At 44.2% G+C, this 14,695-nt stretch overlaps 1 protein-coding gene across 1 annotated transcript in view; it reads left to right on the top strand.

Moving 5' to 3' along the window:
- Nucleotides 1–14,695, top strand: part of PAPPA (pappalysin 1) — a 179,910-nt gene that overhangs the window by 121,944 nt on the left and 43,271 nt on the right. The window contains exons 12-14 of the mRNA XM_071766589.1: nt 409–544; nt 4,068–4,281; nt 13,725–13,893. Of these exons, the coding sequence (XP_071622690.1) occupies nt 409–544; nt 4,068–4,281; nt 13,725–13,893 (519 nt within the window). The remainder of the gene's footprint in view (nt 1–408; nt 545–4,067; nt 4,282–13,724; nt 13,894–14,695) is intronic.

Raw genomic sequence — 14,695 nt, 5'->3', positions numbered from 1 at the left:
GTGCTCATGTCATTCAGAAGCCTCCTCTTTGCCTGCCTCTATAGCGTTTCCCCAACAAGCAAAATATTATGGAACAGCCTTCCCAGGGCCAAGCTGCTCTGTTCTTTGAAGTATGTTTAGTGCAAAATAGCAAAACAAAGTCTCTGAGCACTGTCTGGAGAGTCAGTGGTGAAGTCTCCCCCTGTGCCAAGGCTATTGAATTTCTGAGAGGTTATGGCCTCCAGCTGCAGGGCTGTTTGACTTGAGTTTATCTAGTTTGTGTAGGAGAGATTGGAAGAGAAGACTTCTGTGTGACCTGGAATGGGAATTGTTATTTTTAAAGTCCTGCACTTACTCTTGGGGGTTTTTTAAGCCCACCACAGTTCTTCACCGCAGCCTCTGTGGTTTTTTGTTTTTTTTCTTTCCCAGGCTTACTTTTCCCAGCCTATGGTAGCTGCAGCAGTCTTAGTTCACTTGGTCACCGATGGGACCTATTACCTGGATCAGAAGCAGGAGACCATCGGTGTGCAGCTGTTTGACACCAAAGAGCAAAGTCACGACCTTGGTAAGATTGTATTTTATTAAATTCCCTCTTTATTGCTAGCTTAATCTATTGGTACCCCCATTCACAAAATGATCAATACTGCTGCTCAGTTTTTTTCTGGATCAGACAAAAAAGTGCTTGTTTTAATGCTGCAGCACCCACATTTCATTTAGTTTGTCAAAAATGATGCATCATGCTAAAGATATTTCTCCGTACCTGTTCATTTTGCATTCAGAAGTGATAAGCTTCTTTGTAGTCATTAAAATAAGCACTGTTTCAGTGCTTCACTAACAGCATCACTCTGGAGAGGCATTGACAGTGACACAGATGAGCTGCTGGTAGCAGGGACTGAGGGATCTGCACCAGCTGGTGTAAGAAAAGCTTCTGCATTGCAAGGTGTAGTTGGTTGCATCTCTAGTCCTGCCCACAGGGAGGTTTCCCCAGGTATTTAATGGCCACTATTTTTCATGTGAAGTCTTTCAGGTCTAATGAAGGTCTTACTCCAGACCCTTTGTAGGCTGCTTGCATGTCCCTGGCCCATGCTATGGACCTGTCAGTTGTGCCAAAGTACCAGGATTTTTGTCTCTGCTTTGGGCACAGGTCCCTGAATCCAGGAAAGTTGTGTCTGGTCAATTGATTCTGGCTGCATTTAAGCTTCGGATCAAGGAGCTCTGAACTCTGTGTCAGGGTAGAACTTGCATAATCCCTTTCCTGGTGTCCCCCGTCCTTTTTTCCTACTGACAAGAAAGCTGGCCACGTCATCTTGAGAATAATTTTTTCAGAAAACTTAACTCCCTTCCCCAGCTTTCTGTTTTACCATAACTTTGTAATTTTGGCAAAATGAAACTCCAGTGAGCTTAACCACTAGTGATGAGGAAGGACACACACAAGAGACAGGTGCTGGAGGATTATACAAGGTGATACCTAATTTGGTGGGAATGTGTGGTGTCTGTTGTCCCAGAACAAACCAAAATTCAGAGCAAGTTATGCGGGTTGAGTCAAGATAGCTCCCAATTTGCTAGAGCCAGATTATTTTTATCTTCCTCCTTTCACAAAACAGTGGCACATAGCTCTTTCCCTCTGAGAAATAAATGGTGGAGACACAAACATGCCAATAAATACTTAAAGTGACATTTTATGGAGACAGACAGACAGATTATGAGAGAAAGAGAACAAGAAAGAAAAACGAAGAGGAAACTGAGGGTGAGGTTTTGAAATCCTTGATGAAGTTGCAACATGACTTTGGCATGGCTCAGGCTGATGCCAGGACATCTTTGCAGCTGTAATGCTGCCTTCATGGAAAAAACTCTGACCTTTTCAGAAGAGGTGTAGGTAGGCTACCCAGCAGTTCTCACCCAGACAGAGCTCCCAGTCCCTGTTCTGAGTTCTGGGTACATCATTAGGTCTTTCTCCTGGACATTGTTTTTGAATTATAATGGGGGCAAGCTAGAAACTGCAGCTGACAGCTGACCTGCAGGCTTTGGCAAGCACTGTGTGCAGACTTGACTGCAGATGGTCAGCCAGCCTCAAGCAGAACATGGTGGCAAACTAAAAAGCACATCTAGAAGGAAGCAGCAATCATTTGCAGCTTGGTGAGTCCTCAGAGTGCTCAAGACATTCCCAGGAGCAAAATGTGGTTTATCCACAAATGCGGTTTCCCACCTTGATCCGAACACTTTTTTACCACGAGGACTCCCAGGAAATTCTGAGAAGCTTCTTCTGAGTTTCAGCAGGAGATGGAGAGATTGGGATGCCAAACACCTCAGCTCTGGTAGTTCAGAGACATTGAGACCACTGAGGATCAGCCACAGGATACTTTGCAAAAACTGTTGAATGTTGAATAAGTGGATCCAGAGCTACAGAAACAAGGGCAAACTGTGAGACAGCTCTAACTCCCCTGCCATGGACACCTGTACTATCCTGACTGGTTTTTTTGCTAATGAAGGCAGGATAGTTAAATGAACCTGACCCGTTTGGCCCCCGTTTACCTTGCTGGGGTCAGAAAACACCAGCAAGTGCAGCACAGCTCTGTGGATCTGTTTTGTTGTGGGCACCACCTGAGCATGAGGAATTAAATGGAAGTGAATAAGCAGCCTTATACCATAAGGTCTTTCTTGGCTTTCCATCAGAGAAGGCAGAAACTTCCAAGGAATTTGGGAACCCGGGATTTTGAGTATTAACTGCACCTGTTTCTAAGTGAGAAACGTGCACTGTTCCACAAGGAGCTGATATCAAAAGACCTGTGGGAGGCAAGAAGACAGGGAGGTTATTTCAGGGTCAGGTAAAGACCAAAACAAAAAGAGGTTTGTTTTTGTTTTTTTTTAAGATATTCTTTTATTACAGGAATATTTATTAGAGAGTGGGAGATAGATGTTTAAAGAGAGTGGTCAGAGGTCTGTCTAATTCACAGGAAATCACTTTCTAAGGAGAAAAAATGAAAACTTTTTATTCCTTCCCTTTTGAGTCAAGAAACCTGAACTAGAAAAAAACAGAAATAACAGAAATCCCTGAGCCAGTTAAACATGCAAATAGAATTTATTTTATTTCTGAATTTGTAAGTGTATCAGGGTAGCCAAAGACCTTGGGCCAAAGCTGTTTCTGGGGAAGCTCCAGTGAAGCAAATGGAGCTGGAGCCAAGCTGATCCTCGGAGCGATGCCATGGAGCTGTGGAGGCAAAGCTTTGCAGTCAGCTGGCTAACCATGAATCTCAATAAATGAATTTTGAGGCCAGAAAACAGCTGTCTGTCCTTTGAGTTACCCCAGAGATGGATTTGGCTGATTTGAATTCAGGTTGCCTCTACTTGAAGGTGAGAATTTCTTCTCGACTCACTGTGTTCTCCTTGTCACCTCTCTGGTGCTTCTGTGCACCTCAGCATCCTGAGAAACTTTTATTTTCCCAAGACACAATTATTCTCTTCTCAAATGAGATCACCTGTATAATCTCTAGTCCATCACCCTCATCTCTCTCCCCAGGATGATCCATGCCTTCTGAAGAACGGAGCAAGACATCCTAAGGCTGAAAACTGTCAAGGAAAAAAAAAAAATTGGAACATTTAGTGTAGAGCTCCTGCTAAAGAAGTTTTACATTGAGTGCTAATAACATGCACAGCTACAAACAAGCCACTGGTGCACTGCCCACAGTGTACAAAGCCACCCAGCCTGCCGGCACCCTTTGATGCATGGTATAAAGGCTCCAGCTGTCATCTCAGACCAATTTTACAATAGTGTGACTCTGCTTCCTCTGTGATGGTTGCTCCTGATTTAACAGAGCACAATAGGAATGTAGCTGTGGTCTAAAGAAATGGCCCTGAGAGCCTGTCGTGCTTGCAGAGAGAATGGCAGCCTTTCTTCAGCTGTCTGGAGGGATATACTTCTCTACTAAGCTCTCTGAAGCGATTTGGGAAGCCCCTCCAGGCAGCTTACCATAACGTTTCAGCTCTAAAGGGTCCTTCCTATGGGTGAAATGCTTCTGAAGTGCCCACAGCTTTGGGAAGCAATTGTGTTAAGACTGACCCTTCCTCTGATCTTGTCTCTCCTCTGGCAGGTGTCCACGTCCTGAGCTGCAGGAACAATCCCCTGATTATCCCCGTCATCCATGACCTCAGTCACCCTTTTTATCACACCCAGGCTGTCCTCATTAGCTTCAGCTCCCAGTTTGTGGCCATCTCCGGGGTGGCCCTGCGTTCCTTCCACAACTTCGACCCCATCACTATCAGCAGCTGCCAGCGAGGACAGACCTACAGCCCGGCGGAGCAGAGGTGAGCCTGGCAGTTTGCTGCCTTTGGCCTGGTGGCCCCCAGCCCCTGCCTGTTCTGGGGCTCAGGGGAGGCAGGAGGGGCACAGCAGCTGAACCCTGCTGACCCCTTTGTGTTGCTGCTTAAAAACCGGCAGTGTTCTCATTGATCAGGATGGATGGGACATTTAACCTGCATGGGATACTGTTAGTGAATTATTTCCTCTTCCTTTCTCCTCCCTCCTTTATCCCGAGCTCGGAATTGGGGCCAGTTAACTCTCCAGACATTCCCCAGCACAGCAGAATTTTCACCACTCACACACCGGCTTCAATCTAAACTGCTTTGTGCTGCTGAAGTGCTACAGGGACCTCCCATGGAAATGGTGGCTCAGAGACAAAGTGATGTTTGTGCCCCAGCAGGGCCAGATCCTGCAAGGTGCTCAGCCCCGTGCAGAGGGTGCTTGGCCACCAGCATTCACGGTGCTTTTCTGGCCGAGTAAAGGCCCTCAGCACCTCTCTGGATCTGGCCCGTGTTCTGAAAAGCTCTGTGGGACCCCCCAGGATGAAAGGTTTATGGCTACCGTTTTATTCTTGTTGTTATTACAGACACATCAATAGATCACCACCAACCCTTCTCAGTCTCTGCTTTACAGCATCCCACAGAGATTGTGACCTTTTGTGGCCTCTGGTGCGGCAGCTTCATGGATCCTTTCAGCAAGGCAGTGAAAAGAAGAGGGGAGAATTTAGCAAAACCCCTGAAAGAATTATTTTTTTGTCTTCCTTTGTGAATTCAAAGTCGTCAGACCCTAGCAGCAGCTATAGTAAAACAAGTTGCATATCCCAGCAAACCTCTGCTCAGCCTCCTAAACAAGCTGTCAGTTTTTTTTATAATGTTCTGGCTTGTTTTTAGGACCTGCTTTCATTCCAGTAAAGGCGGGAGGGTGAGAAGGGGGAGAGGGAAGAAAAAAGAAAAAAAAAAAAGAAAAAAAAAGAAAAAAAATAGGAGTATATCTATAGCTAAATCAATCCAGTCAGTGTGTTCTGACCTAGATTCAAGGAGTCTGATCATACTGTGCAATAGGTTGTATAAATTCAGAGGCCCAAAGACAGCAGGATCAAGTTTCAGATGAGAAGTCTAGTTGGGGATGTTTGGCTAAATCCCAGTGCAGGACAGAAAAAGAGCGAGAAAGACCCACTGGAAGGAGATGGTGAGAAGCAATAGGGAGCTGGAGAAAGCTGGGACACAGGACCACATTCCTCCCTCTCAAGTTTTTGGTAGGAATTGAACCATTTGTTCACTTATGAAATTAGAAGGACTCTGTGTTTAGAAAGTTATTTCCTTAATAAAAAATGCATTCCCCTTAGGCAAAGTTTCAGTGAGCCTCTGCAGCCCAGCAAACTAACCTTTAGAAATTTCTTGAAGAATCACCCACCATTTGCCTCTCTTTTTTTTTTTTTTTTTTTTTTTTCCCCTTTTTCCTTTTTTTTTTTTTTTTTTTTTTTTGCATTGTTTTGTTTTCCTGATGCACTGAACCATCTCAGCCCCTTTGCTCTCAGAAACGTGCATCAGAGCCTCACTCGTTCAAAGGAAGGTTTCAGGTCTTGCAGGTTACAACGCTGGACTGATCATGAAGTTTCCCATGTCAGTCAGGGAACTGGAAGCTCTCTGAAGTAAAGCCCTGACCCAAAGGCAATTGAAACCAATGGGATTTTTTCCATTGATAGTGGAAAAATCTCCAATTTGCCTTGTGGTGAGGTCGGTTTAGGTGACCGTGTATGCTTTTCTTCCTCCATGCAAGGAACTCCAAGCAGTTCAGGTATCCAAGATGTAGGGAAAGCTGTGCATTAAGTTATGGAGACAGGAAATAGGTGATGCCTTTGCTGTCACCTGCCACCTTTTCCCTGTGTTATATTACTTGATCAAAGGAGAACATAGAAACGGGGATTAAAAAAATTTAGTCTTAACCAGTTCAGCAGCTGGATGTGGGTTTTCTGCCTCTCAGGCTCACAGTTTCCCCATCAGATCCCATTTGAGTGCCAGTCCCACACTGCCCATCCTTCCCTTCTCCCCTTTCCATATTGGTTGCATTCACCTGATATGATTTTTAGTGTATTTATTGAACTTTTTAAAGAAACTTTCATTCCTATGTGTAAGCATCAATTTTACCATGCTCATTTTTTAGTTAAACGTGGATATTTTTGCCTGCTTTTTGGCTTTTCTCTACAAGAGATATTATTTCTCTTTCTTCAAGGAGAATTATTTTGGTTGGAAAGGACTTACAGCCAGATGCAGACACTTCCAGGCAAGGGTGCAGATTTTTAATATGTGAGGGAAAAAATATATTGGCCCTTAAAAGTTAACACAGCTTTTCTTTTGGGAGTGAATGGATCACTTCCATGGTTTAGTGACTACTTAATAATTGAAAATAAAACATGCACTCACTATTCTTTCTCAAAATATGAATTACAGGTAGTATTTTACAAGATAAAAAGGAGCTTAACTGCAAAAGTGCCATTGAACTTTATAGGTAGTTGTTTTCAGTCATCGTTGCTCTTTTGAAAATCCATTCCATCCTTCTGAAGACATTTATAGAGGTCTTGGAAAAAGCAAAACCAACACAATTCTGTACTTCCCAGTTATATTCTTCCAGTTGTTGGTTTTCTTGATGATCACAGGCTTTTTTGTTTGTTTTCAGGAAGTTTACCTCACTGCTGGGGATGTGTTGTAGAAATGACATGCTTTATTTTCACATTGCATCCTTAGACCAGGTGTAATGGCCCAGTTAGTTTTTCTCTCATGCTTCATAGCCCAAATTACTCTACTTCTGTTATTTCCCATTTAGCCTCACTGAGTGGATGGTGAAACAGGGTGTGCAGAGGTGTGATTTCTCATGCCACAGTCACTTCAGTAGCAAGATAATCTGATGTCTTAGGGATGCCTTTGACAGCAATTCCTCAGTTGCTTGTCCTTTCCCCATGTAGGAGCCACCAGTTGGGGATCTCCAGCCCTGGCAAGGCACCCTTGTGAGGTGCTGCTTGCCCTCAGTGGCATTTCTCTGCTGTGTTTACAAACCCTGTCCCCTCTTCCATCCCACACGGTGGCATTTGTTTCTCTCCTGGAAATTACAGACAGGAGGCTTGCTGACCTTGTGTTGGGAGGTAGACACCTCAACTCAGCTTTCAGAACTGTGGATTTCAGGAGTTGTCAGCTTTCTAGTCCTCCATTAACTCCATGTTCATAATGAAGATATGCATTACAGATTAAAATATATTCCCTATTTAAGGGATTGTAAAGTATAGCTTTAAGAACTCTTTTTGTTCATGCACTATTCATTATTAGTAGTCTTCAACAGTATCTGCCCTGAAGCAGCCTCTGGCTGCCTGTGGCTCTCCAGTATGTGTGCCCCATCTCATGCATCTCCCTGTGGTTTCTACTTAGTGTAGCAAAAAGGTTTTCCTTCCCTTTGTTTGGTTAGATCTTGGCAACAGCTCAATGTTATGGCTGCAAAATTCCTTCTGGAGGGGAGAGATTTAGGGTTTACCTTCCTCCATAAGCATGCACATCTGGGTGTTGAACAGCTTGGGGGGACCAAACCTGTGGCCCAAACCCCACTCCTGGCCAGCACACCATCTCCTGCCCTCACCACGGCCTCCATGGAGGGTTGTCCTCCGACCTTCACTCTTTCTTGCCCCAGGGAGATGTAGCCCACTCCAGTTCCTCTCTTTGTCTTGTTCTCTCCTGCTGTCAGCTTCCCCAACAAGAAATAATGAAGATAAATCTTCAGTGGAGGAACAAAAGCAACCACCGTCTACAACTCCAGTTATTTTTTTTTTCTCCTTTTTATAAGGGAGGGCATAAAAAAGGAATTCCTTGTTTTTGGGGGATTTTTTGGGGGGGGGGGGGGTTTTGTGTGTTTTATTTTTTTCCTTCTTTTTTTGTGATTTAATGCAGCTTTCTCTTTACCAGTTCAGCAGCCTTTCCCCTGCCCTGCCTTCTGTCATTAAGCACAATCTCTGGCAGCTCACTTCTGGTGAAATTAATGAATTTCTCACAGAATTGTTAATCATAGAAGCTTTGGTCCATGACATGTGTTATAATTCAATGGAATTTTAACCTTCACCCCATTTTGGTAATTGGCAAATGGCATCATTTGGCTTTTATTAAAGTGGAAGGCAATGCATTTGCTTTGTTTGCTGGGACAGACTCTGGCAGGGCGACCTGCAGGGCTGCTGATGCCCAAGGCATGCTTGCTCCATTGCTGATGCTCCATTTCCAGGCTGGCAGTGCCACAGGGCTTTGGGAGCTTTGTTGGTTCAATATGGATCTCCCCCTGGGCAGGAACATCTCATAAAATCTCTCTTCTTCAGCAGGCAGGCTGACCCTATCAGTCTGAATTAGGGTTTTGTTGTGACCATTATCATAGCCAGGCACAATGGTATGGCAGTAAAATCACTCAAAGAACCCTAGGTCATGCTACACCTTTGGTCACTCTTAGAAATCAGATATGAAGGCAAACACCTAAAAGAAAAGGGCTTGATCATTTTCCAGCTGGGGAACAGGTTCCCAATCAGCACAGGTTCACCAATCCCTGTCAAGCCCCAAGGATTTGGGTAGATATTCTTGGAAATTTTGTGTTAGTATAAGGAGGCAAATGTGCTTTAGTTGAAGATAAGTTCATTGCCATCTCTGCAGTTCATACTTTTTTCTTCTACAGGAAGGAAGATGGATAGAAGCCTTTACTTTTCAATATGATTCATCCATGTTTGGATTAAAGAGGCTGAACTTGCTCTTGCCTTTAGGGGAGGGCAAATCTACTGCAGGTGGCCTACAAGAAAGCTGGGAAGGAACTTTTTATAAGTACATAGGGTGACAGGTCAATGGTAATAGTTTTTAACTGGAAGAGGGTGTATTTAAGTTAGACAGTAAGAAAAAATTCTTTAGTGTGAGGGTGGTGAGACACTGGCCCAGGTTGTCCAGAGATGCTGTGGCTGCCCCATCTATTGCACTGTTGAAGGCAGCTTTGGATGGAGCTTGGAGCAACCTGGTCTAGTGCCAGGTGTCCCTGCCCATGCAGGGAGTTTGGAACTAGATGATATTTAAGGTGCCTTCCAATCCAAACCAGTCTGGGATTCTATGGATCTGTGATAAATCTGTTAGAAACACCCTCAGAAGGTGGCCTCTGGGTGAGTTGTGTGTGTGGTTGTGTAGAACAAAACCAAAGTATGCTTCAGATTTGCAGCCCCTGCTGTCCTGAGCTCTGGAAAATGAAGATTTTCCTATGTACCATAAATAATACTGTGGCTCTTCTCATAACAATTGTATAGTGTGAGCTTTGATGCTGTCCTATGCACATCTCTATGTGTGTGTGTCAGAGCTATCACAAAGGAAACAAATAAGTACAGCACTGTGTTAAGATGGGTTCTTGGAAAAGTGCTTGACCCCAGGGTGAGGAAAAGAAAGTCTGGCTTTTCGAAAGAGGAAGTCCTGGATTGTTTTTGTGTGAGGAAGGAGGAGTTCCACTTAATTGTTATAATTCTCTATAAACATGTTAAATACAAATGTTTCTAGGATTGTGACACTAAGACCTCAATTTAGCAAAGCCCTTAGCTGTTTGCTTATATCCCCCTGTAGTCAGGTCTATCAGTGGGACTTAACCTTACATTTGAAGTTAAGCACATATTTAAGTGCCTCACTGAATGGGGCCCAATATTGGCACAGACAAATAAAGATTTAGAGGCTATTGACTGAACTCATTTGGATTAGGGATGGGCAGAATGGATTTGAATAAAGTAAGAGCTGGCTCAGAACTTCAGCCTACATGTGAAGCTGATTCAATTCAGGGCTCTTTACACCACTGAAACGAGCTGCCTTGGTCTCTGTTTTTAACATGCTGCAGTTGAAAGTTTGCAAGAAATCCTCAGCTCCCTACAGTCAGCTGGGTGTGCAAAAGTTGCTTTAGGAAATCATACACTAGCAGGGCAAGAACAGGAATAGGTGGATCCTGAGGCAGACCTAGTAAAATAAGCTGTCTGTAAATATCCAAGGCCCTGATACTTGTTTGTGATGTATACATTTATATCAGTAGATCATTAGAATGGTCCTTGGATCCCTTCCATAATTTTCATCCAGTCCAGCTCATATTCTGGCAAGCAGTTCCCAGGTGCATTTGGGGAGTTAGAATAGTCCAAGGCTGATTTGAAAGAAGCAGTTTTGATGAAGCCACCCAACTCTGATTACAAGAAAATGGGATAAGCTGTCCCATGCCAGGATTTCATTCTTGGAAACTCTATATTGTTTCTTTCCCAAGGAATGCATAGTTTCTGGAGCATGTGATGATTAACCACTGCTAAATGGCAGCGCCCCTGCAAGAGCTTCTGTAACCCACAATTCTGTAATATGGATGTGATGGGTTCTTTGTCTAAACTTCCTACTTGGAGATATTAATTTCTCCTCCTTAATTCTGCATTTGCAGAACTCGCTTCAGGATGGTGACTTCAAAATTCATTTGGATTCAGTAGCTGATACCAAATTGGAAGCAGTAGCTAGAGAACCAGAAGTATTTAAATTGGAAACATTTGGTGGCAGTGGTTGTTTTTTACAAAAAGTGAATGTCTGTATTGTTTGTCACTGAAGTTATTCATATAGAGTTACAGACAGAGAGAGCTGCCCAGATGATCTGCTAACCAAGGTATAATCTGGAGCCTGGAGGGGGTGGCTAAAAATGTTCCCTGGCCATTTAAGAAGACCACAAGGGGACTTGTAAACAGAGAAGAACATCACAATAAGTGTTTCTTAATGCCTTTGTCTGTGGTGTTTCAGTTCTGTAGGACTTCTAAGCCCAGGCTTGTTCATCTGGTGTCCTAATATGAACTCGAGAAACCAGATTCTTTTTCTCTTTTACACTGATGGAAATGAAAAGTGATGCCACTGGCCGCGGTGATGTTCCTCCAGATTTCCCTTGGTGCAAATTGCAAAGGTTTTCTTAGACTTCTCCTTCCTTCTGAAGCCATTTGAGGCTGAATTCAGTGCTACATTGATGTGTAGCACATTGATTCGCATAAGATATTAAATGGATTAAGTCTGCTATTTTTTTATCTTTCCCACTGTAGTGCAAAAAAAGGGTTTTCAGATTTTGCAGGAGTTTTGCAACGGGCAGTTGAGGTTCACAGTCTGTCCTTCTGAGAATGGCTTGGCAGTGGTGCTCCCTTTTTTTTTCCTCAATGAGTCAACATCCTCGTCACTGGAGCCCTGGCACAGGAGGAGCTTGTGTTGCATCCTCTGGAGAGGGAGGGGAGCAATGGCCAGCAGCCTGCCTGGGTATGTGTGGCTGGGACATGTAGGGAGGGTTCAAGAAGACATCATCCATCATCTGTGTTCTCACTCCCCATCAGTGTTCAGATATTCTTGCTGATGTTAATTGGTGACTTAGCCAGCGTTGCTGTGAGGTCAGCTGTGAGGTCAGCACTGAGGTGCTGCTCTGCTCAGAGACCTGCAGCCTGTGAGGCTGCCCAGGGGCTGCTGCCTGAACAGAGCAAGATCTGTGGTTCACACTCCTGGGGGATTCAAGTTGGGCATTTACAGGGCAATTGCTCAGGGCTGTCCTCCTCACCTCCTTTCTCTGCTAAAGACCACCTGGGAACTAGGTTATACTGTCTGTTTGTTCTTCCACCATCTCATCAACAGTCTTATTGATAGGTGAAATCAATGGCAGTTTCAATTTCTGTGTCAGGCTGTGAGTTACAGTGACTGGAAAACATGTGTGAAACCTTTGGTTATGGGTGGGAGGTATCCTGCTGAAGGCTGGATCACTTGGTGTAGGTCAGCTCTGGCAGAGGATCATCCTTTCTGCAGAAGTAATGAGGATCACAGCCCCAGTGCTGAGAGACAGGGTGCTGTTTGTTGCATACAAGGGTATAGAGCTGGCCAGCAGGGTGGAATTCTCCTTCCTCAGTCCTGTCAGCATCAATACTTTGTGCACAATGAGGAAATAAGATCTTTCTGAATGTGGAAATTGTTTATGGCTCATCACACTCCAGGGAAGGGCTGCCAGTGAACAAGAAACCTTAAATTACACTTCCCATATAGCTCTAGCCTGGGACAGAGAAATAAGTTGTAAAGGGACATAATGCTGTCGTTTAATCTGATCTAGAGCTCAGTAGAGACATGTGCAGATGTGCTACTCAATCAGTAACATGGGGATAACAATACCAGCCCAGGTGTCTCACAGGGGTGTTATGAAAATTAATTAGATAATGTCTGCACGGTGCGTTAAACACAGCAAAACACCATGCACATGCTAAGTCCTGTGCTCACAAAGGAGGATGGGCTTCTGATGGCTGTTAACCCTTTTTTATGAGATGTGAGTATCTTGCTTGTAATACAAAATATACGTATTGATGCATTGGTTTTCCTTCTTACTATAACTTTCTGTGGTTCAAGTTCTTCCCTACCCATGTAATTGGTAAAATGTGTCAAAGTTTTCCCTCCTCAGAATTTATTTCACTCTATTTAATTTAAATTAATTCTAGATTTCAGGAGAGGCATCTCAATTGTAGAAATCCTTAACTCCAGTAATTTTGTCTTTACATGTGCTTGAAGACTCTCAGCATTTTTGTTGCCCTTTAGCTGATGAACTGCTCCCTACTCACATTTGAACATGTGCTGAGATGTTTGACTCAGGTCATGGGAGATGGTGAAAGATTTTGTGTCAACCAGATATCTCTGTGTATACAAAAATAAACCAGAAACCTCTCTTTACATGTTGTGCTAAATGTTACAATAATTCACAGTAGGGAGAGCAGTGAGTTTCCATCCAGGGAAACATTTTATGGATGGCAGGACAGCAACTGGAAAGATCTGAAATGACAGCAGGCTGCTGAGCTTGATAAGAGCTTATCAACACAGCTACACAGCTGATGTTTGGTGTTCCTTGTGAAGTGGAATAAAATTAATGTGTTGATTTCAATCAAGTTTCTCCAAGATAAGAGTGTCTATTGCAGCAGCTCCTCCTCACACATACACATGTGCACACTTATCACCAGCAATATCAGAAACTCCTGAATTCAGCCAAGATTTCAAATGGGTAAGCCCTGCTCTTGGAGGGAGAGTGCTCTTGTGGGATGGGTGAATGCATGTTCATGAAGGAATAGGAAGGCCACAGTGTGGTTTCTCGTGGTGTTTCTCCTTGGCAAACCTTGAAGAAGAGAAAGTAATTCTGCAGAATTGGCAGACTCTTCCTTTTTGCCACAAGACCTGTAATTTTCTTTCCTTGTTATTACCATTGCCACTGTCCCTGTCCTTCAGAAGACATAACCAGACTATGTTATGTCCAGAGACATAACATAACATATGTTGGCTTAAATGTGCAGCCTGTGTGCTTGGCAAGTGGTGAGTTTGTCAGCCACACTCTTGTGGAATTCATGAAATGCATTGAACAAAAAGACCACTTCTTTTTGTCTCCCACCCAGCTGTGTCCACTACTCCTGCGAGGCCACCGACTGCCAAAAGCTGGAGATCGAGAACGCGGTGCTGAGCTGCACAGGGGGTGGATGGTACAATGGTGCCCACTGCAATGTCAGCTGCAAGACAGGTTACATCTTGCAAGTCCAGCGAGATGATGAGCTCCTAAAGAACCAGGTTTGTTCTGCTGTGATTTTGCGTGACCTGTGAGAAAGGGATGAGCAAAGATGGGGAGAAATGGGAGAACAGGCCAGCCTTGGTGCCAAAGTCTCAGCTCAGCCTTGTGATGAAGCCTTATCCAAATACTTCTCACCAGAATAGGAGCCATCTGACTCTGTAGGAAGAGGTACTGACTCTTCCTCCTGAGGAAGACTCAGACGTTCCCCAAATTTAGAAAATTTTAATGCAAAAGGTTTAAATGTGTGTTCAGACCTTCTCTGATCTCTCTGGCTTAGCTCAGCCAAACAGTGTTTCTTGGGTTGTTTTTTCAGTGGTAGGTTGTTTGGCTTTTTGCACAACCGGTTTCTGGGCAAAATATTTAATTTTTTTTCCTGGGGTTGAGGCTAACTATGTCTTAACTCCTTTGCAGTGTTTCAGTCCCATCTGCTCCCAACCACACCCTGACACTGCAGAAATTCACAGTACCAAGGAGGTGGAAAAAACACCCAAAGGTTTTTGCTTCCAAACAAAGCACTGAAAACCTACCCCTCACTCCAAGAGCTGCATGTTTCTTTAAAATAATGCAGGTCCTTTGTGCAGGGGGAGGTGGACATGGTTCAGCCTTGACGTGGCCTTGGGAGCAGGGTGCAGGGAAGCTGTGGGTGCAGGGCAGGTACTCTAGTTAGTGCTTTTACCTCTAAGAGCTGCCAGATCCTATGAGCATGGTGTGGGGGTGGTTTCCCCATCACCTTCTCCTGTGTTGTGGGGGCAACATGTACATCTGGGGCTGGGAAGGGCTGAGGGGGGCAGGCAGCTGCCC

The sequence above is a fragment of the Heliangelus exortis genome, chromosome 22 (assembly GCF_036169615.1).
Source record: "Heliangelus exortis chromosome 22, bHelExo1.hap1, whole genome shotgun sequence".
Taxonomy (NCBI): domain Eukaryota; kingdom Metazoa; phylum Chordata; class Aves; order Apodiformes; family Trochilidae; genus Heliangelus; species Heliangelus exortis.
This window is presented reverse-complemented; position numbering and strand designations above follow the sequence as displayed.